Source organism: Kryptolebias marmoratus, linkage group LG15 (assembly GCF_001649575.2).
Source record: "Kryptolebias marmoratus isolate JLee-2015 linkage group LG15, ASM164957v2, whole genome shotgun sequence".
NCBI lineage: Eukaryota > Metazoa > Chordata > Actinopteri > Cyprinodontiformes > Rivulidae > Kryptolebias > Kryptolebias marmoratus.
Genome location: NC_051444.1, coordinates 18931523 through 18954560, shown reverse-complemented (window position 1 = coordinate 18954560; position 23038 = coordinate 18931523). Strand labels below are relative to the sequence as shown.

Sequence of the window (23038 nt, the reverse complement as noted above, 5' to 3'; positions counted from 1 at the left end):
AGTCTTTTTTTTGGTTGACAAAGCTACCTTTTCATTCTAAATGGGGTGTGGTCAAAGCTTGGAGTTATTTTACCCTGAACTCTTGCTTTAAACAATTTTAGACAAACACTACTTGTAATCAAAGTTTCATTTCAGATTTATGTGATAAATTATGTGGAAGATGACTGTGTTTGTCCAACAGGTGTCCAGTTGATATTTGTTTATTTGAACATTCATTCTGTCCACTCCTAGAATCCTGATCTGATCAAAAGTCAGAGATGTGCAGATGAAGGAATCACTTGGGAATGAGATATAATATAAAGTTTACTTTACAACACCTCTTATTTCAGACAATTCACTAACTTTGGAATCCTATAAAGTGGAGTCAATTTATAAAAAAATTAAAGATTTGATTGTGTGTAATATCTATCCTTTGATGCAACAAATGGGTCAGAAGAGCACTGGTGAAATGAGAGTAAGATTCCTGGTAGTGCTGCAGGACTAGTTGATATTCTGGAAGCAGAGAGAGGAGAGACTCTGGCTCTGGGTTTTTGTAAAAGAGGCCTGTTTGAAATTCAGCAGGTTGACACACAAGCCGAACAGAAGTCTGTCTTATCACAGAGTGGGGGAGTATGAAAAAGGTAGAAGAGGAGGTAAGGAGGAATATACAAACAGAGAGACTGAAGGGTTTAGCTGAATGTTTGTGAGGGGGGGAAAGTAAGACCAAGCAGGGACTAAACGGAACAAATCTGCTGCCATACCTTAAGAGCAGTAGGATATGTAATGGGTGGTGGGAATGTTCAGCTGTGATTGATTTTGTCATCGCGTCATCAGATTTGTGACCATATTTCTTAGACACTCAGGTGAACAGATGAGCTGAGCTGTCAGCTGGTCACCACCTGGTGATGGGTTGAATAAAGTGGCAGGAGGAGTGTGCCAGACAGATGCAGCAGACTCAATATATTGAGGGTGTGATGAAAACATTTGGCACAGGCTCCAGTCCAGGAGAGCTTTAATTTCCACGAGTTGAGTATTTCCAGCATTCTGATGGAGGCAGGTGACGTAAAGCCTAAATGGGCTGTGTTCATTGTTTATGCAAGTAAACAAAATTATGCTTTTCAGGTGTTTGGTGCTTTCTGTGGTTCTAACCCCTGAACCTGGTGGTAGAAAATTGTGGTGAAGAAAACTATCAGGCAAATGTGTTTCGCCAGTAGTGTTTGCAGTGAGAAGTACTTTAAGTTTTGCCTCAACATAATTGATACACCTTCTCTAATGCAAGGAGACATAGAGTAGTCTGGTGGGGATTTGCTTATCATTGGAGTAATGGTAGTTGAGGTACTTCAGTACCTAAACTCTGTGATGACAGAGCTTTGGGAATTGATGAAATTCACACTTGGTTTATTGGGGCCCACAATGTTATTTAGCTAGATTCTCTGTAGTTGACATGCCTGTGCCACATTGTGGGGACGACGAGGTTAGGGAAACCAGATAGTGTTCTCCAGCTGCCGGGGATCGCACTTATCAGCCTCCTTTGGAAAGTATACACCAGGGTACTGGAGAGGAGAGTCAGGCTGATAGACAAACTTCAGATTCAGAAGAGGCAACGCGGTTTTCAATCCACAAGTGGAACACTGAACCAGGTCTTTACTTTTCCTTTGTAATAGAAAGTATAAAGGGGGACCACCTCCTAGTTCATTGACACTTTCCTTTGCATTTGACACTACTGTATTTTTTTAATAGCTCAACTGTCTCGGGGCTGTGTTAGCTCTGTGGTCAGTGCCACGGTCTTGTAATTCAGAGGCTGTGAGTTAGAGCCCAGTTTACATCAGGAAAGGAATTTGGCGTCAAACGATAGCCAGATCTTTTGTGCAAGTTTGCTCACTGTGGTGACCCTCAAGAAGGGAGCAGCCGAAAGAAAAACAACAACAACATTAGCTCAACTGTCTGTCTTACTTGTTTACGGATTATTCAAGATGTGCGGCAGTAGCCCTGTATCAGACCACCAAGCCTGCTGCCTCAGGCTGTCGCCCAATCCACAATGTGCTACTTCATAAATAAATATGATAATAATGGTAATAACGTTCTTAAGGGAATTTGGTGTTGTGACTGGACCGAAATTTGTTTAACATACTAATGTCTTCCAAGTGGATCTTGTTAAATAACACTTAAGGCCTCGATTTTTACTGTTGATTAGGTGCATTTTTAAAAAGAAAAATTGAACTCTGTTACTTGGATTTTAAAATTAAATTATATTAGTGTATGCTTTTGAGTAGCAAACTTTAAATCATTGACATTTTATTTAAAATTTCAAGAAAATGTTCAATAAGTACTATGCAAATCCCTGACTGAGTGGCTTTCCTTTGGTTAAAATAGTAAAACATTTCATGTCAAGTGGTTCTGCTTGATAAATAAATGGGTGCACTAAATAATTTTAGGCTTGATAGAAAATGTTTTATTTCAGTAGTCAGTCTGGAGTTTGGTCACAAAGACTTTAGTCAAATTTATCTTTGTGCTGTCTTTTTAGTACAATCAGATATAAAAACATACAGTCAAATATTTACTTTTTGGTATTATTATTTTTTTATTGTAAATATTGGTCAGTTTCTTGATTCTATTTGTTATACAGTGTTAGACCAGCTATTTGAAAAAGCTTCAACAACCGAAATTATTCAAATTTGTGTTTAACTTTAATGGTAAAATTTTGTTCAACATATGAATTTTCAAGATGCAGATCACCTGTTTGTTTTCAGAAGGCTGACTGGTTTTTAGACAAGAGGCATCTGCTTCATGTTTTATGCATTTTGACTTAGTGATGCACATGCCCCAAGATAGATGATTTATTGTTCTGGAGTACACTGTTCTGGGTTATCATTGTGTCATGAAAAAGGTAGACCTTGTTTTTTGTGTTTGTTTTATTTATTTTAAATGATGTGTAGATTGTTTGGATTGCTATGGTCATGGAGACAGGGTGTCTATTATAATATGTACATATAAGTGAGAGCAAAACTGTAACCATTTTGCTCCCTGTTGGTACAAAACGTTAACCGCTGGATACAAAATGGCATTCCCTTTATACAAAATGGCACCCTCTAAGTACAAAGTGAAGGCACAACATGGCAGCAGTACGAATTGACCAGCTCCTTTTGTAACACTTTTTTTTTCCTGCTTCTGTTTGCTGGCTTTCCTTTAAAACACCTCCTCATGGATGCATCAATTCTTTCCACAGACACCTCCAACATCAAGACCCACTTAAATAAATTCAACATCACTGTTTCTCCAAAGAGACTTCATAGATGCTTTCTCCCATATTTGTCCAGATATGCACAAATACAGAAGGCTAAGTCATGTCCCAGCATGCCAGGAGCATTAGATCCCCCCATGTTAATCCTTTCTCGCTGTTCGGTTCAATGGAACTGCATCTATCGGTCACAGGCCAGCACGCTCTTCTTTTTTCCAGCACTTTGTTTTAATTACTTTTCTCTGTTTTTCTCCGCCTACGTCTTCTTCCATTCCTGCCCATTGCTCTGTTTTCTTGTGATTACACAGGAAAAGGCAGCAGTCACAGAAGGGGAAATAAAACAACACAAAAGCTCTAAAGATAAGTGAAGAATTGTTCTGGCTGGCAAAAAAAAAGGCATCTGGTTTGAAAGGTCAATTCTGAAACGGTTGATACAATAATTTAGGGAGACAAATAAAAACTTCTAAAATATGTCTCCTTTTGGGAAATGTTCTGGGTATTATTTTCTTTTATTTTTTTACAACATAAATTGAGTTTAATTCCCTGGGACAGTAAACACATAATCCCATCTCTTTTAGCATATATATTCTTTTTATTTTTCACATTAAAGCAAATGTCATGCCAACCTATACAATAGTTATTTTTCTGCTGCTTTGTCATTGTTCTTATTAATACAAATAATTTCTTAGGGCTTAAAATATACATACAACACACCAAAGGATTAGAATAATCTTGCTAATGAGAGTTTTCCTAGTAGCCTTCTTATTAATGTTACCTAATGCCAACTGCAGTAGTCATACAATATTTATTCAGAAATAGGAGCTATTCTAAATAATCTGCACAGTATTGTTTCGTTTTAGTTTCCAGCCACAGTTCGTGTGTAGCTACACATGATGAACTCATTCTGACGTCCTTCCTCGTGTTAAACTGCCTTTCACTGTGCTACTTTGTTTACTTTCATCTGTGTATGAGAGAGTTGTGTGCCTTAGTGGTAATGTGAACAGAAGGCGACCGTAATATCAAGACCTGTAATCCGTTAATCTTCACACATCAGTTCACTGTCCTCAAAGAGACCCACAGATTAATCACGATATCTTGCAATCAGGCAGCCAGCGTCAGTCAGTCACACAGATGTCATCCTCAGTACACAAAGTTAACACCATATTGGATTTTTGACTGGAAACCTTTGATCTAATTGACATCATTTGGTTCTGGCTGATGATCTTTAAATTAAATCTTACGTGAAGTTGCATGAATGACTTTCATACATTTGTAATTGTAATTTGTAATAAATGGGGGTGGGGGTGCATGTAATAAAGTTCCTGATACTCTATCTTAAAGAAGATTAATTGTTTTCTGTTTTTATTAAAAACTGTTGTATATTTAAATTATTTAAATAATGAATAAAACTCCAACCATAGCTTCTCATGCATGCATGTATGAGAGGCCATTCTCTGTGTGCTGCACTTCCTTCTGGGAAGAGTTGTTTGTACATTAAGCAGACGCAGCTTTCAGATTCACTAATTCTCTGCAAATTGAAACTAATAGGGTTGGCAAAGAAATGAATCCATCAGCTGTTAGTGAAAGTGGAAATCTTTAGCCAATGCATTTGTTGGTACGTTTAAATCCCCTAAACTAAGTACCTCTGCAATTGTGCCTTGTCAGCATTCAGAAGATTAAACGTAATGCAAAGAATAGGCCTCTAAAAGCACAATTTGTTTCTTATTAATGATTAAATTTTAGCCTGTATTAACCAGTTTTGATAACCAGTGGATGGACTATCCCCTTAATAACATAAAATACTGTGCTGGTACATCTCCTCTCTTCCTTTTATGATTACATGAAGTGTTCAGTTCAAGGTTCTGTAACCATATTTCTCCTGAAAATCACTGTAACAATAACTGTTTGGGGTTGGTTTTCAGTTGCAGGTGCATTTAGCAAAAGTTAGAAATTGCACAAAAAACACCCACCAAAAATAAGTGGAAAAGCCCATACATATTTCAATAATAGTGATTTATTCATTTAGTGCCCATTTCAAACAGACCAGTTGCAGCTGGCATCTGAATTTGTGTTTTCGCTGTGTACCTCATACTCCATCACCTGATTTCCTTTTAGTTCTCATGGCTTTCGGGTAAGCACTGTCGTCACTGACAGACGTACTCAATTGCAAAGAAAGTTTAACTAAATTTCAGAATATTCAGCAGACTGTAGTAGTCAGCTGATATTAAGATCCTACATCTATCAGTCATCAGTTACTGGAAGGTATACTGAAAAAAAAATGTTTGGAGATCACCTACGAAGACATTTTAATTACACTGCATTCTCATCGTGTAGCAGCCCCCAGCAATCAAAAACACAGCAGGAAAATGTGAATATCTGGACATGAAATCTTTGTTTCCTGTTTGTTATCTGTACTATTCTGATGTCTTCACACATCAGATCACAGCTTCGTGCCAGTGATCAGAAGTTTTTAATCCCAAAAACGGCTGAAAACGCTGTTGTCTTTCAGCAGCAGAGGGTATTTTTCAATGATAAACAGGAGCTTTTCACATTATTTTTATGCATATCAATACAACCACAGTGGTAAGACCAAAAATGTTATTCATCATAAAGATTAAAGCTGGATGGTGTTTTTTTTTAAACGCACAGCAGAAAAGAGCTAAATGCTAAATGCCACACAGCAATGTTCCCGATCATCCATTTTAATGGTGAGTTTGACATTTTACCAGATTTGTCACTGCAATGTGCAGTTGTATTGAACCGTGTTGTTTCATCTTAAGCAGCAAATGTTTTAAGCCTTATAAACTGTCCCAGGTGTAAGATAACAGTATGTGATCGCACCAAAACAAGCCACTCACCTCGTCTCAAAGCACTTCAGCCTTTCTGCAATACAGAATTGTCCTGGTTTAGATTAAAAATAAGGTCAATAATAAAAGAAAACACCTGAAAATGTCTGAAGTAGGCCTTGGAGGGAGAGACGACACACTCAATGCTGCTGTGAAAAAAGTAAAGTTTTATGTTTATTGTCATCTAGTAGAAACCAGGGGAGCATAGTTAAGACATAAAGTCATTAATTTGTAAGAGAATGGCAGAGAGCAGGGGAGTGTTTCCTATGGAATCTGACCAGTAAAGATAGGAACTACACGAATACTCCAAACTGTAAAATTTGTTGTGTACATACTCCAGAGTAGCTATAACTATCACAGGAAAAAGACAGATAAAATGTCTAAAAGGTTTAAGTGCATTTGATACATTTTTTTTTAATTCAACTGTCTATGTCTCATTTGTTTACAAATCATTCAAGATGTGCAGTGTTTCCCATCATGCCCGAGCCGTTTCTTACAAATTAAAAAAAAATTCAGTTCTGTAACTACTGACACATCCAGTTCAAAATGAGCACACAGAATACTCCTAAAAGGAAGTAGACCTCCAATGTGGACTTGGGTCCAAAGTAACCTTTGACAAAAATAAATGCATTCCTGAATGGAACAACTTCACAATAGACAAACTGGCACCCGCTGACAGTTTTGTATGTATCAGTGTGAGTCAAAAAAAGTGAGTGTTAAGATAAAAGGCAAAAAATAAAGCTTTAGAGAACTAATTGCAACAAATAAAAACAAATTAATGGCACTGATCAAACCAGGCTGTACAGGCTCTACCATTGAGTAAAAAGATGCCACACTGACTAAATAACACAGTTGCTCAATTGAAGTAATATTTATGTTTTGTAAATTCAAATGGTGCAGTTTTTGTTTCCTTTCTTTCATTCCTTTTTTTGTTACCACATGGGGCCTGCCACTGGCCTAGTGAAATAGACTTTGTTTTTTTTATCCAGCATATGAGTTTTGCTTTTTTCAGAAACCTAAAACCTAAAAAGTTGTTTTTATTTATTTTCCCCTCACTATGGTAGACCATCTGCCTGACTTCAGAGTCCACTATATTTGGCCAGTTAAGATCCAGTTTTTTCCTTAATGATGCGTCATTAAGGACATACAGGATCATACAGGATGAGCAGTCAAGCACAAGACAATTTAGACATCGATATATTGACGTACTAACTGACTTACAGAGAGTTGTGGTATCATAAATCTAACTGGACCGTTCCTTTAGTACCACTAATCACGAGTCTTGTAATTTTAATGTTTCATTATGGGGTTTGAAACTTAACAATGAGGCTGCAATTATGGTGAGAAAATTAGCTCCTTCTGGGAGAGTTTGTTTGAAAGATTTTCCACCAAACCTGCAGAGAAGTTGAAACGGTAATTTTTGGCTTTTTTAGAATTACACCCACAAATAAGCACACTCAAAGCAGCAATCAGCCGCAACATTAAAACCACTGACAAGTGAAGTTAACAACAAATCTCTGCTCGTGTTGACAGGCACACTTCTTGGAGGTTAATTGTTAAAAATAATAGAAAGATGGCAACTTGTTGCAGTTAAAAGATTCGTTCCAAACATTATGACACTTTATGCCAGAAGACCATTTCAGAGGTCTTAGAGACTCCCTACCTCAACAGGCAAGAGCTTTTTAGTGACATTATTTGCATTATATGTTGTGATTGATCATCGTATTTGCTTACTCTACGTTACAAATTATTTTGTCATTTAAAAAAATAAGAATAATATTAGATGTGGTCTCAGTGCCTCAAGGGAATAAACTTCTATTTAAAGATGAACATTAAGTTATTTAGAGGCCCATCAATTAGGATGCTTAGCTATCAGAAATTTCCAAAGTATTTTATTTTGTTCATCACACCCACCCAAACACCCATCCTTTCATTCTGCCTGCACCAGAGCACCAAACCCAGTTTTTCATTCATCCCTCGGGTCCTGTATGTTGTCACTGCAGCAGGAGTTAATTTAACAAGCTGTAATGGAACCAGGTCTTTGCAGAGATGCTGGGGCAAACAGTCTGATACCCAGCTGATGCACATACAGTCTCAGTACAGCCACCTCATTCATGCAAATACATAAAGACTGGTTCAGTAAACATGGCCATGAAATAAGTAAAAGTACACATGGAATGTAGTTGTCAATCCTACACACTGCTTTGGCCTTCTGAATCTTACCTTTTGTCACACTGGCCGAAGCATCCATGTTTAGGCTGACTTGAACACTTCAAAGATTGGACCATTATTACTGTCGTTATTAAAGTCTGAAGATTTTTATTTTTATTTTTATTTGAACAGTTTAAAATAATGCAACACAGTTTATTATCTGGAAGCAAAATATAAAGAAAAGAAGAGTGGCATACTGTATGCTTGCAGTATTTTGCAGTCTTTTAATTATTTTTACTATTTTGTATAAGTTGCATTAATTTAAAAACAAGTCCACTTAAAAAAGCATAAGAAAACCAAAAAAATTACAATGAAATGTTTGAACATAGTTCAGAAACTCTAATCCTTTAAGAAGCACTGTTAGTGTTAATTATATTGTCATTTTGAGAAAGGTAATAGTGCAAATGTTCAACTGCAATTGATCACTTTTTTTAATTATTAATTTGATTAATGAATGTATGGAGTTGTCTGAGGTAGTTCTGTGTTCTCGTCAGACCGATTTTTTGTTCAAACAAACGCTTCTATCTGCATTTCTTTTGAAGCATATGTTAGCAGTTTCATACTGTGTAGAGTTTCTCTCTACACAGAAAATCAATATCATAGAGAGGTTGTTGCATTACACCGCTGGGGTTCATGAACCGTATTTTGACAGTCTGTCCAGTTTTGTTACATACCGAGGGGCTTTTACTTGATGGGCTATGTCTTTTATTTGCTGAAATGAAGCTTTTGGTGGTTATTACTTTAATGACTTGCTTGAATTCCGTCTTCATTATGAGATAGTAAATAGTCCTTTATGTATTTTTCTTTATATCTGACTTCTTTATGTGTCTGTGAAAGGGAGGTGAAGAATGTTAAGAGTGATGAAGCCGCTGTTTTACTTGTGATGGCTGCAGGAATTACACTGTAGCTAAGGATATTTGGAAGACCTTTTGGCCAGTTCAGTAAAACACTATTTCAAATTAAATCATTTAGCACACAAACTCTTTTTCACTTTCCCTCTCTTATATATAATGCATATGTCGGTTCCCCTCACTCTATCATTGTCTCTCTCACTCTCTTTTCCTTCTCTTTTTCTCTCTCTGGTGGACTCTCTCATAAATCACTTATGTTGGTACCAGCAGGCAATATATCCCACTGTGTGCATGTATGTGAGTAAACACATTTCTGTTTCTGCTTATCTGGTCTCTTTCCTCTCTTGCCCTGTAAAGGGCAGCGCCGGCCAGAAACATCTGAAACATCAGATCCCTCAGCTCTTATATTTGTTTTCTTTGCAAACCAACATTTTGGTGAAATTGAAAAATAAAACAAAGAAAACAAAACATGAAAATATACAGAAATCTGTAATTAGCTGGTGTCTTAGAATTTGTCATAACCTTGTTTTTTTTCGGGAGGTAATTACAGATACGCTGTATTTACAGATACACGGAAGACTTGATTAGTTGATTGTGAGAAAATTATTGTGTGACAAATTCATTGTGTGTTATTTTGGGGTTTAAGGCAATAGTGTGAAAACATCACATGAGCTCAGTGAAACTGCAATTTATATGTACAAATGTGCATATAAATAATTTGCTTAGCTGATTAACTGGAAATTACCAATATATTTGTCAACAATGTTATTTAAAGGTCTGATGTGTATGACACAGTCTTATTTGGTGTCATGAGTTGCATTTTGAGCCAAACTTTTATGTCTGAAGACTACAGTTGTCACTAAAACGGCACTAAAAGTCCACACCAGAGTCAGTCTACAGTTTGATCATTATAAGCAACTGTAGGAATATAGCAGTAGGTTTCAAGTAGATTCCATAAGGTTTTATTTATGAATTGCTTGTTTTGTGGATAAGCTATAATTCTTTTTTCATCAAACTCTAAACTAATAAAATCTAAGTTTAAGTTTGTTTTTTTAAGTGTACACGTCTTACCTACTTTTGTCTGCTTTGTACCCACCTTTTCAGATTCCCTAATGTTCCATTATGTAATCTGCTGGAGTACTGTTGTGAAATAAAGATGAGCAGATTTGGTGCTATTATTATTATTATTGGGGTTTTTTTTTGGCATTCATGACTGTAGCTTTGTTATGATTAGCCCCTGACCTCAAGACAAAAAAAATGTTGCCCATACAGACATTTTCTTCCGTACACCTGCACTAATGAGAGTCTGTGCCCAGCACATGTATTTATGGACCTGCACTGTGCCATTACACACACGGGGCAGGGTATTGTTTTTATGTGTAGACATTTAATTTTTACTGTTGCTTCTTTTGTTTTGTTGTTTTTTGTAACCATTGCTTTTGTTTTAAGTCATTGTTAAAATCATCATGCCATGCCTGTGCACTTTAACTTGAAAACCAGTTATGTGGATAAAATATGTTTTATCCTATATTGTTACTTGATTTTGATTATTGTTTTATGATGTGTGCTTCTGACCTTTTACAAGTCATCTTGTTGTGTGAGGATACATGTATATTATAAGTGCATGGGTGCGAAATGGTAACAGTTTCTTATGGTACGTTAATTAAATGTCAACTGCTGTAAAGCAAATGATAATCAGTTTGCACTAAATGACAACCTCTGGGTACAAAGTGGGGGTATGATTTGGCAGAGGTAAGAATCGACCATCACTTGCTAAAAACACTATATGCATATGAGCAGCTTCTGCATGTATCCAATGCTCATACACGTGTATAATATCCACACAAAAAAGTCCAACTTTTTTAGTGATTTATTAAATGTGTCACATCTTGTCTTGAAGGAGAAAAAAACAACTTCAGTGTTGTAGTCATTATACCTTTGTTCTGTCTTGTCTCACAGTAGATCTACTGGAGCTGTGACATTAAATTTAACAACAGCTGACTTATTCATGACCTTCAAAGAAATTTGCAGCTTAATAGCTACAGTATGTATGAGCACTTATAAAACTGCATAATTTCTGTCTTCTTTTTTTGTCTCCTTTCTGTTTTCTCAGGATGGGAACTTCACCAAAGCTGAAGTCATTTCAGCACCAGATGTAAAGACTGTTGGGCAGTCCTCCTTTGTTGACTTTGGTGAGAATAAGAAAAATTTAGTCTTTGCTCTAATATTTTGACTTGACAGGGTGACAGAGATTGCTTCTGGTCAGAGAAAAAATGCAAAACAACTAAAAAAAACAAACAACAACAACAAAAACACAAGAAGCAAATTTATGAACACATTCAATTTGTCCTTAAAACTCCTAAGTAATTAGTGTGCTAGTTCAAGTTGTGTGTCAACTCCTGTGCCCTTGTGTGTGTGTGTGTGTGATCCTTTCCACTTCTTAGTCCTTTAAGCTCTGTCTGCATTTGAAGCCGTGTAGCTTCAAAGGATTCCAAATAAGGCTGTCTGGTCTTCCTTGCTTTTGACAGTTTTACTTCAGCCCTCTCATCACATAACTTTCCTTCCCTGTACACACATAAACCTCACACCCTACCTCCTCACTCTCTAAGCTTATCTTACACATGTACCCAGAAGTTACAGGCACGCAATTCCACACAATACACTCTGATACAAACCCACTCCTCCATATAGAGCCAGATTTTTGTGAGCATCTTATCCCTTTAAACAATCTTGGCCAGTAGGATTCATTGTTCAGCTCAGCCTTCCATTTATCCTCAGCAAATCTTCACTGGTCCTCTAATCTCCAGGCTGCAGACTGTACACCACAAAGTGGCCACTGGTCATCATTTCAGAGCTGCCGCCTCAGCCAGGGGATTGGGGGTTGGGGGGCTGAGGTGGTACTGGAGGATTCTTATATTTTAGAAAAAAGTAAAATATCACTTCAGTTTACAAGCAAATTATTTAAAATAAAAATATGTGGATGGAAGAAAAAAATAAGCTATTTGTTGCTTCTTTTTTCAGCAGTGTGCAGTATTTCATTGTCTTCAGCACCTCTCAGCATTATTGTAACTGGCAAATTTCATTAAAATGTTTGACTTGGGAAAATATAGTGGTGCCAGTAGAGAGGAGCTGAAACAGCAATATTACAGAACTAACACAGTAACACGTAATGTAATTATTTAGATATTTCAGGCACTGCTCCAGATGGGTTTTAGTTTCATCTTCTAGGAAATTATCTATGAGCATTCACAATCGTGATCCAGCCTCTCCCTAATTCAGGTATAATGATACCTTAAGGCTTATAAATCTTTCAGATTGAATATGACCAGCTCTGGGCTCAATGCTTGGATCAGGTGTGAGTGCTGTAGAGCCGAATCTCATCAAGTGTAGCACAAAATAGACAGAGTTTTCAAAAATACAGGCAAACAATATGTTGGCAAGCAGAAAGCTTCATGTTTGCTTCTGATTGTGAGGATGCAATTGTCTTGTGCTCAAACCCAAGTGCTAGCACTATAGTCTTGCTGGTAAGAAGGAGAAGCAGCAGAGGAAATGTGGCGGTGCAAACATGAAACCTCGTGAAGAAAAACAGGGTGATATTTTTGTGCTTTTCTTCTCAGAAGTCTCCATGCATTCAGCTCATTTTCCTCCGTCTTGCCACAAAACTCGTGACGGGCATTTCCAAGTCCTGTTCACATTAATTCAGTAACAGTAGCAGCTAAGTGTCTGCAGGGCAAAGGCTCCTGTGTGTCCACTTTAATGTCTGTTTTTTGAAGGGGGTGGGGTAAATCTGCTGCTTCATGCTGACTTGGCATTTCTAGCTTTTTTGCAGAAAAAGAAAAAAAAAACATTGTGAACTAGTGGATTTTTTTTTTTTTCTATTTAGGCGATGAGTACAAAATCAATGTTACATTACTGACAACACTCACCTGTAAGAAAAATGTATTACTTTGAATTGGGGTGGGCGATGTTTCAGCATACCAGATGTTTTTTAAATTACTACATTTGAACCATTCAGTATAGTGTCGCAAACATGTTTTGACCATCTGTATCTAATTCACTGGGAGTTGGTTTATCTCACACTCTCCTAACGCCCATACTCACAGCAGATGCCACTGTATTACACCCCATCCCATCCCCCGCCATTCAGAAAACTCTGCCTTTGTGTCAGAAAAGAGAGAATACAAAAGAAAGTGAAGAGCCCAATCAATTTAATCTTTAAGGACATGCCTTATGAGCACTGGACAAAAAATGGTAACAACTTTTTTTTTTACCACCTACAATGTAAATCATAGCTAAACTCTGCATGTGCAGAGTAGTTCACCCGCAGCAATAAACAAGTTAAATCAACTTGTCGCAAACCTTTATTCTGTCAAATCAGTCCCATCTAACAATAAAATTACAAAGTGGAAAGGAATTCCATCTGAAGTAACAAAACATCACCAAAGACATGCCACCTGTTAATGGTATGGAGAAATCTATCTCAATAAAAAGACAAATGGGGTGCACTAGTTAAAAGTAAAGTCATTTATTGATTTCACAATTACATCCTGGACTTCTTTCTGTAGTTTTCACACAATACCACAGAGATTGTACCTTTTTTTTATGATTTCTTGTTACAAACATGATCAAGCAGAAAAAAAAGAAAACAAATATGTATTGTGTGCTTTTTTTTTCCTGTCACAGAAACAACTTTGTGGGGTAGTTTTCTTTGTTAAAGATCTCTAAAAATCTAGGCACAAAAGGAAGACCTGCGGTGACAACTCTTGTGCAGCCACCTCATTCAAAACTAAAAGTAATCATAAAAAACAGATATAGACTGCGACATACGGGCATGGTGGGGAATCAAACCTGCGACTTTCCGGTCCCAAGACAGCTGCCCTACCACTGTGCCACAGCCGCCTCAATGTTATTAGTGTTGCTCATACACATCAGAGCACACACACACAAAAAAAAGCATTGCAGAGATAAACACATTCTTATTGGCAAGATTAATCTCTTAATCTCCTTGCTGCTAGGGGTTCCCATCAATTATTTAGTGAACAAACTTCCCCCTTCCCAATATATTAATCTACAAGCCAGAGGGGAAATGACCTGCATGCTGTGTTTCAGTGTGTGCATCTGAATGTCAGACGGATCTCTTTGAGTCACATGTGTGTGCTAAATTCATAAGCTCCCGAGAACATCTATTTTTTTATTTTATTTTTTTATAATTTCAAGTTATCTTTACTAAAACTTTAGTTTTTAATTTCTTTAATCTTTTCCACATTGTTTGCCTTCTTCCTGCAGCTTTGAAACACCACATGAAGACGTTGCCCTCGTTAGCCAGGGATTAAAGCCTTTTAGGGTCATGCTTCTAATAATCTGCAGGGAGAAAGATGCCTCGCAGGACCTAATGTCTTTTCTTTCCCGTTTCTTTCATGGAGTTCGTTTCTCTCGGCCCCTCCTTCTCAGTCATAACTTGTCTTTATTTCTTTTGATCAGTTTTAAATCTCCTACCTACAGGGTGGTCATTTTTCAATCTTGTTTTTCTTCAACTTCCACTGTTCCTTATCTAATTATCTTGAGGTGTCAGAAAGTTAGTCATTATTCCTTTATTTTGTAAAAAAGAAATAAAATAAAATAACAAAACATGAATATAAATCATAATATAGTCGTTGTGTTGTAAGTAATAGATGGATAGATGATTATTTTTTATTGCATCAGACTTACGGTATCAAATGATTGCATACTTTAAACCTTGGAATATGTATTATTATGTCTTAGCTAATCTTTCATATTATCACACAGACAAAAGGAGGTGGTCTTTTTATAATTTGTTTATTACATACTGTAATAAAACCAAACTGACTCCTATTCCTCTCTATAATTACTGTTTGTAAAAGCTGCTATCGTGACCTTTTACTCTGTTTCCACCATATTTATTCTTAATCAGCCTGCCACCTTAATGTAACCTGCAGCATACAACGAGTCCTTTCTACCAGTCTAACCTTGTCAATACTAGTATCATCCAGTGAATACTGCCCGTTGCCAAAGGCAGAACGATAATGCCTTTACTAGTGCGTTTGTCTGTAGCCTTAATTGTTGGAGTCAACCCTGTTTGTCTGTGAGCAAAATACGTCATGAACAGATTTTAATGAAACTTTCAGAAAGGAATCATTGGATGCACATCTACAACTAATTAACTTTTGAAGTCAACCCAATTCCAGATGGGCATCACAGCCATCTCACTTTGAAAAACATAAAAACAGCTATAACTCAGACAGTTTTGCAGATCATGAGCTGAAATTTGATGTGATAGCATTGACACTCATTCACAACGTTTACTCCAAGTCTAACAAATCGGGCTGGATCAGGTGTAATATCGCAGGAGATTGTGCACAAAGTTGTTTGAACAAAATGGCTACAACTCCATCCTTTTTCAACATAAGATAATCTTAGTCTAAACCTCTGGCATGACAGGCGGTGGGTGATGTGCATTCCTTCAAGGAATGCTAGGCCTTTAGTTTGTTTCTGCTTCTGTCCATCAGAACTAATATTCAACTTCTGTCCAAATACTGTAAATAAAGACATTATTTGTTGCTTGGAAATTGTGCATGACAGGAGATAAGCTAAAGAAAAACAGAAGAGTCACAGTGAAAAAAAAATTAACTCGTACATTTTAGTAGTGGCATGAAGCAAGATTATAAAGCAAGATGAAACAAAAAAATCCCACCGAAGTAGACAATCCAAGGAGGGTTAGGGAGAAAACAGTATTAAGGGCAAAAAAAAAATAAGAACAGAGAATAAAAGACAGACTGGAGAGCAGCTCTGTATCCCTGCGTGATATGAAGTGGGAATTATTTCCATCACACATCACTCTGTCAATTCTCACTTTCTTCTTCATCCTCCACTTTACCAGGACTGTCTAAAACCACATTTTTCTCAAATGCAAAATATGCTGAATGTGGCACAACTACCCTTTACTTATTATGTAATTTTGAAACTGGTAAATATTTACATATCAGCTTATTTATTAATTCTCCCTCTGACTCAGTTTATATCCAGGGATTGTTTTTACTGACTCGATATCCGTCAGTTGCCAAGACTGTTCGAGGTGTACCCGTCAGCTGTAAAATGTAATCAAACAACTTGTAATTGTTGCCAACAAAACATGATTCTGCTGATTTTGCCTGTTTATTACATATTAGGCGGTAGACTTTTGGTTGTGAATGATTCTTATTTAGTGTGTATTTTCATCATAAATGATACACAAAACTTAAATTAAAATATTAAAAAATCTCATATTTTGACAACTATTATGGATTTAAATAAACATTACAATAACTGTAGCCTTACAGTAATTTATATGACACTAATGATGCACTTCTAAGCACTTTTTTCCCCCATCAGCTTGTGTAATAATTAATTCATGTTAATCTGATTAATGGAGCTATATTTTTTCCTCAATGGCTTAAAAGTGTCATCACTGGAAGTACTTGCTTGTATTGTACTTGTAGTTTATTTTCAGATGGCAAAAGTAAAACTTTAGTTTCTGGTATCATAAAGAATCATTAGCTAAGTACTCTGTGTTATTGTTAAATGCAATGTCAATTTATTATTATTATTTTTTCTGGTGGAAAAACAAAGCATGCTTTCCATCTTTAAGCATTCACAAAAAGTAAACGCATGAAATGAAATCTATGTGTATCTTGGATTGTGTTATGAACTATCCAATCATGAGTTTATGAATGGCTGCATTCCAATTTTTCACTTCTCATACCAAACATTTTAAAGTAATCGTTCCTTCCAGGGAATTAAGTGCCTTTGTATGAGAAGCAGACAGTAATTAATCTGGAGTCATGCATGCTCTTCCGTATGAGCATGGAAAGGCTCATGAATTACATGAGGGATCCGTCCACACGCCCATGTTTGTGTGCCGGTACCTCACTTTCCAGCACAACACTCTTAATAAATGCACAGCATATGCCAGACAAAACATGACCATCTGTCTTATCACTGAGGTAATTGCATTTTTCAAAGTGACAGTGGCCGATGCATAATTCATCATTAGGTAAAGCACAGCGAAGTCCCACAACTGAATGTGTCACCAGGCATCAGTGCAGGTGGAATGCAAGGCGGCTGCTCTGTGACCAGCAGTGCACTCTGAAAGGTTTTGGGTTTTTTTTGTTTTTTTTGGAAACAGCAAGACTGGAGTGTGTATAGAAGTGATATTTAAATTCTGAAAGGCTGTTGTCATGCTGTGTGTGTCTGTGTGTGAGGGAGTGTGCGTGCTTGCAGGTAAGTCAGCATGTTAACAACCTAGTTCTCTCTCCTCTCCCCCCCAGGCGTTCTTTTTCCACTCATCTTATTTTATCATGTTACATCCACGCTCCCCCCTCTTTTCTGTCTGCTTCACTCTCCCCTCAACCACTTTTCACTATTTTTTCCTGCAATTCCTTTTTTTAAATAATTTTACTGGCTGTCTTGTCCTGTCTTGTTAACCAGCCTGCAGTGCTTTCTTATTCTTTGTTGTTCTTTTTTGTCTTCCTTTCCCCATCATTTTCCCTAAGTCTCACATTCATGGAGAAATGGATGAACCTTTTGAAGCAGGAGTAGTGAAAATGTTCTTGTTGAGATCAAAGTGAGTTTTCAAAGCATAATGGCATACATGTACATTTATGTGAAAGACATCCCTCTAGACTTTTTTTTTTAATAAAGACAAAATATGGTATTGAGATGGAAAAAAAGCCTAATCATGCGACATTTTGAGATATATTTAACATTTAAAGATCTTTCAGTCTGTCCCATGGGTTTACAGTTTCCAAGTTTAAGTGGTAATTTGCACATTTGAATAAGCAATTTGATGCAAATAGTGCAAAAAAATAAGAAAACATCTGACACAAAAGTGTCCTCAATTGAAAGAAAAAATCAAGATTTTAGACAAATCTGTTGTGCACTAATTATTTATAATCTGTACTCCTGCACCAAAAGTGAGCTTCACAATAATTAGCACTTTCAAAATGAATGGGTATCATTGTTTTGTTTATGTTTAAGCAAATATAAACTAAAAATGAGCGTTGACCATTACAATGCTATAGCAACTGGGACAAAAGTTAACAACAGGGGCACAGAAGGAGAAATAAGAGACCAAGCTCTGAATAAGTCATTATCACTTGACCTGTTCACCTCCATAATGTTAGAATGGCTGACGGCATATTACTCATGGAGGGAGTCAAAGGGCTTTGACCTATTAGAGCTTAACTTGTAATTTACACCAAGTTTTTTGTCATTTTGTACAACCCTAATTCCAAAGGAATTAGGACAATGTGTAAGATGTAAATAAAACATATATATACTTTCAAATCATGTAAACACACATTTTACTGTTTGTACATTGGAACATAGTAAACATATCAAATGTTTTAACTAAGAAATTTTGAATTTTATGCAGCAGCAAAAAAAGTTATGACAGGACCACATTTACCACTTTAAAGGATCCTTGCTTTTTTAACAATAATCTGTAAAAGTCTACGAACTGATGAGCTGCTGGAGTTTTTAGACTGAATATTGTCCCATTCTTGTCTCATGTAGGATTCTAGCTGTTCAACAGTCCTGGATTGTCTTTGCTGGATTTTTCCTTTCATGATTCATCAAATGTTTCCAACTCGTAAGAGGTCTGGATTGCAGGCAGGCCAGTTCAGTAGCAGGATGCAGTTAAGCTGTTGCCAAATTGTCAGAAATTGTCAATTCTTTTTTTTTAGTTTAAACATTTAATGTTTGCTATGTTCCATTGTCAGTAAAAATGAGTTTACAACATCTGTAAATCATTCTGTATTTATTTACATTTTACACAATGTCCCAACTGTTTTTGCAATTGGAGTAGTAAATTACAAAACAGCTGGAAACTATTTTGTGAATTATGAGGAATTAGGCAAATGTCCTTTGGCAGTCTCCCTAAATTCTGAATGTTTGCAACCAAGAGACCAGTGAGCTTTTGTGGGTGTGTTTTGAGTAGCCAGTTTTTGAAAATCACGACCTATTTACATATGTACTGCTTGCAATATTGTATTCTAGGCTGTGCACATTAAATTGATGGTCACTTTCTGCCACATTATATCCTCCTCAACCCCCTTTCTACCCACCTTAGCAGCCACCCCACATTTATGATTTAATCAATTTTAGTACACTTTTGAAATTAATTAAACAGATTTGGCTTTTTTTTAACTGATTACAAATTATCATTGGCATGGTTTGTAGACTTGGATGTTTTGTCATACGGAGAGCTGCTGTGTAGAGGTCAAACTACATCTCGTGAGCTCTAAAATTTATGAAAACTAAATTAAAAGGGTTCAAGATGAGCTCAAGATGCCTGCAACAACTGTGTCTATAAAATTTGTCGCACACATTTTTTTGGAACATTTTCAGAACTTAAGCAACAAGGTTGTGAGCTTCTGTAATTCACGGGGGGAAATTGAGAACCGTGCAAATGTTTCAAGACATTTTGGAGACTTCCTTGGAGACTCAACTAGTTGCCAATAATCACAGTCCAGTGGAATACTGCCCTATGGAAGACTAAGTTTGAATTTGGGACTAATTTAATTAGGGAAATGTTTAATTGGGTTATAAATCCAAGACAAAGGAGAGTCATTTTCATATTGGCAGTTATGGTTTGGCAACTTGAAGACTTGCTCATTATGTCCAGTTACAGAAAAAAATTACACTGGATTTCTTTTTCAAACCCAAAAGCTCAACAAGGCTTTTGTACATTGATACTAGTTCATTCATGCTGGGGATTCAGAGTATCTCTAATAATACAGTGCTGACAGGCGGCATTGCACCAAGTGTGCTTGTGTGAGTACTTTGTATGATTTGTATTGTTATTGGTGCTGAGTTGTCCACTGTGTACTCTGAATGGCATTTAGTCACAGTGATTGATGCTACAGTGTCTGCATACCCTTATTTAGCTTCATGCTTTATGCCGCTTTTAGCAATTCTTCTGTTTCCCTTGTTTTTCTTTCACCCATTCTTTTCTGACATCCCCTCTCCACACTGGCTTCTCTGTTTTAAACCATACCCGCAGCTTCCGTTCATGGCTCTCTGAATCTCCTCTACACCATGTTTCATCAGTGGGAGGGAGGAAATGCAAGAGGGAAGAAGAAAATTGAGGGTGAATAATGGGGAGAAAATAATGGAGCTTTAAGACTGAAAGCACTGAATGGAAAGAGAGATTGAAAGGCAAATAGGTGAACTACAGGAGGAGAAGGAGAATCTGAAGAGAGAAGGGCATAAGAATATCAGAGAGGCTGCTGAATGTATAGGGTGAAGGAAGATATTCATAGAGAAGAGTGCAGCTGGGACAGAGCCATTTGAGAGGTGTGTGTGTGTGTGTGTGTGTGTGTGTGTGTGTGTGTGTGTGTGTGTGTGTGTGTGTGTGTGTGTGTGTGTGTGTGTGTGTGTGTTCATGTAGAAGATCTTTGAGATCAGAGACAGAAAGACGAGTGATAACCTCTGCAGGGCCAAATTAGCACTCATTGTATCTTCAACTCTGTCTGGCCTTCGTTTTATACGCAGGTACTTTACATTTACTCATTTGTTTGCTGTGCACAAACATTAATGGGACTAATTAGAAAGCCTTGCTCACATTTAAATAATGTGCCTTTAGGGAATAAAAAAAGGAAAAACAGTTTTGTTTACACCATATGTTATAGTACACAGACCAATAAATATTAACAGCACGACTATAGTTTTATTTGATTTGTCCTAAATGTCTGGGTTTGTTTGAGTTTTTTTTGTCTGTCATAAATAGAGTACACATATTTTTTGTTAGGTAATGTTAGCTATCTGAATGTTACACTGTAAGACTGTAAAGCTGTGAAGATAAAAATATGATGTTTGACTGAGTGTTTTATGCCACGAAATACAGTATGAGTTTAAATTTGATCTGACTAAATGTTGACTTATTAGCTTTTGCAGTTTTTAATTATCTGTCTTATTTCCTGTATTTCTGTCTCCCGCTCAGTTGCCCTGACAGCCACATAGAGTTTCTCCTCCTCCTCATCTTGGCTCTGTCATTCATCATCAGAGTCATTCGCTTTTCCCTTTCCACATGGCAAAACATCTGTTTGGGAGTCTTGCTCTTACCATGTTGCAACAGATTTTTATTAACTGTGTTCAGAAATGCTTTTAACCCAGAGCAACAAGTTTAAAGTCATTTTTTAAATGTTCATGTTAACGGGTTCTCATTCGGTTTACCGTGGGGTCTTAGTCATAGCATGAGTGGTCTGGATTCTAAAACATGAACCACAGATTGTTTTTATTGAAAGATCCTGTTACTTTGCTCCTTTTACTAAGTCAAAACATTTGTAGTAAAAACAGTTTCTACACCTGGGTGCAAAATTATCACTTAGTGTTTCGATGCTTGGCAATTAGAATTGTATTTATTTAACTGACGTCTCTTTCAGTTGCCATATATCACCATTTTTAGCACGAGTCTCAGTCTGGCTCAACTTGGAGTAAGATGCAAGACTAAGAACAACAAAATGTTTTGACTTTTGAAAAGCTACAGCACTGCACTTGAAATAAAATCTCTGGTGTCAAGGTAGCTGCTTCTCAGACATTTGTGTGGATGTTACTTCAACATGTAAAACCTTCCAAAACATTTAAACAAGTCTTATTGTGGACAATGGCCTCTTTCAGTAATACAATGTTCTTAACATATTGGAAAAATTGGTAGTTTGAGAAATGGAACAATGAGTGCCAACTTAGCCTTTATAGTCTCCAATCCGTAGTCTAATTGAACATTTGTTGGCCAAAAAGATCTAATATATCATCCCTCAGTATAGACTTAAACAGTGTGTGTCAGATACTTTATAGACAGAAACTCCAGCTCATCTGAGGTCTACAGGAGTTCATATCTCTAACAAGGTCAGGGGTGTTTGGGTGTGAAAAAAGAGGATCCAGTCAACATTAGGCAGGTAGTTAGAATGATCTCTGTTAATAAGATTAACTCGAACAACTCTAGTTGTTACTGCAGGAATTTGAAGCTTTAGACTTTATAGGACATCATGAAGCTTGTTTTTCTGTTTTTGAATACACTCCAAATTAAGCCTGCATGGTACTGAAGAATAATAATAATTATTTAAATAATCATATTTAACATTTATATTTAATAACAATGTGCTGAAAAATCTTAAATCAAGTAAAGTGCCATTATTAAAACCCATCAAAGAGACTTGTACATCTTGGATTTGTGTTTGCTTGTGCAAAACAAGCAGGTGCTCTTATGATCCAGTTCACACACGGGAAAAAACGGCAGCGACTTCCTTTGTTGCCAGGAATGGTGCTGCTCTGAAAGTCGACTGCAGAACAAAATCGAGGTGTTGAGATGGAGTGCAAATATTAAAATAGCACAGGTTTAGAAAACAAAGCATGACGCTTCGCTTTTGATTCAATCCAACATTGTTCCGTCTTGATCTAACACTGTTTCTTTCTGGCAGATGGCGATGGCTATCAGGACCACCTCCTCCCTGCCTGTTTAGACGAAGCCTGTCAACAGAGTGCCATCTACCTCGTCAAGCCGGGCTCAGAGAAGGTACACACACAGTCACTTTCACCACTCGCCTCCCTGTGATACTCTTACTTACCGTTTCTCCTCTGAATGGCGCAAGACACTTTCAGAGGTTTGTCTGTTAAACTAATTTTAGACACTCTCACATTTAGCAGGTATTGTATCAGAAACTAAAGATGAATTGGCTTCTTGTCATTTCTATGTAAATAACTTTTGTCTGCTGAGGTTTTGGCTACATTGCACACACATAAGATTTTTAGTTGTACTCTTCTATATTAATATATGATATTCTTCAAAACAGTCATAAATGTAGAGTGTATTATTATTGTTATTATTTGTTCATAAAAAACACAATAAGCCTGCAAAA

At 36.8% G+C, this 23038-nt stretch overlaps 1 protein-coding gene across 1 annotated transcript in view; it reads left to right on the top strand.

Moving 5' to 3' along the window:
• itfg1 (integrin alpha FG-GAP repeat containing 1) overlaps window positions 1-23038 on the top strand; it is a 130166-nt gene that overhangs the window by 22090 nt on the left and 85038 nt on the right. Inside the window, exons 8-9 of the mRNA XM_017425854.3 lie at window positions 11239-11317; window positions 22601-22695. Of these exons, the coding sequence (XP_017281343.1) occupies window positions 11239-11317; window positions 22601-22695 (174 nt within the window). The remainder of the gene's footprint in view (window positions 1-11238; window positions 11318-22600; window positions 22696-23038) is intronic.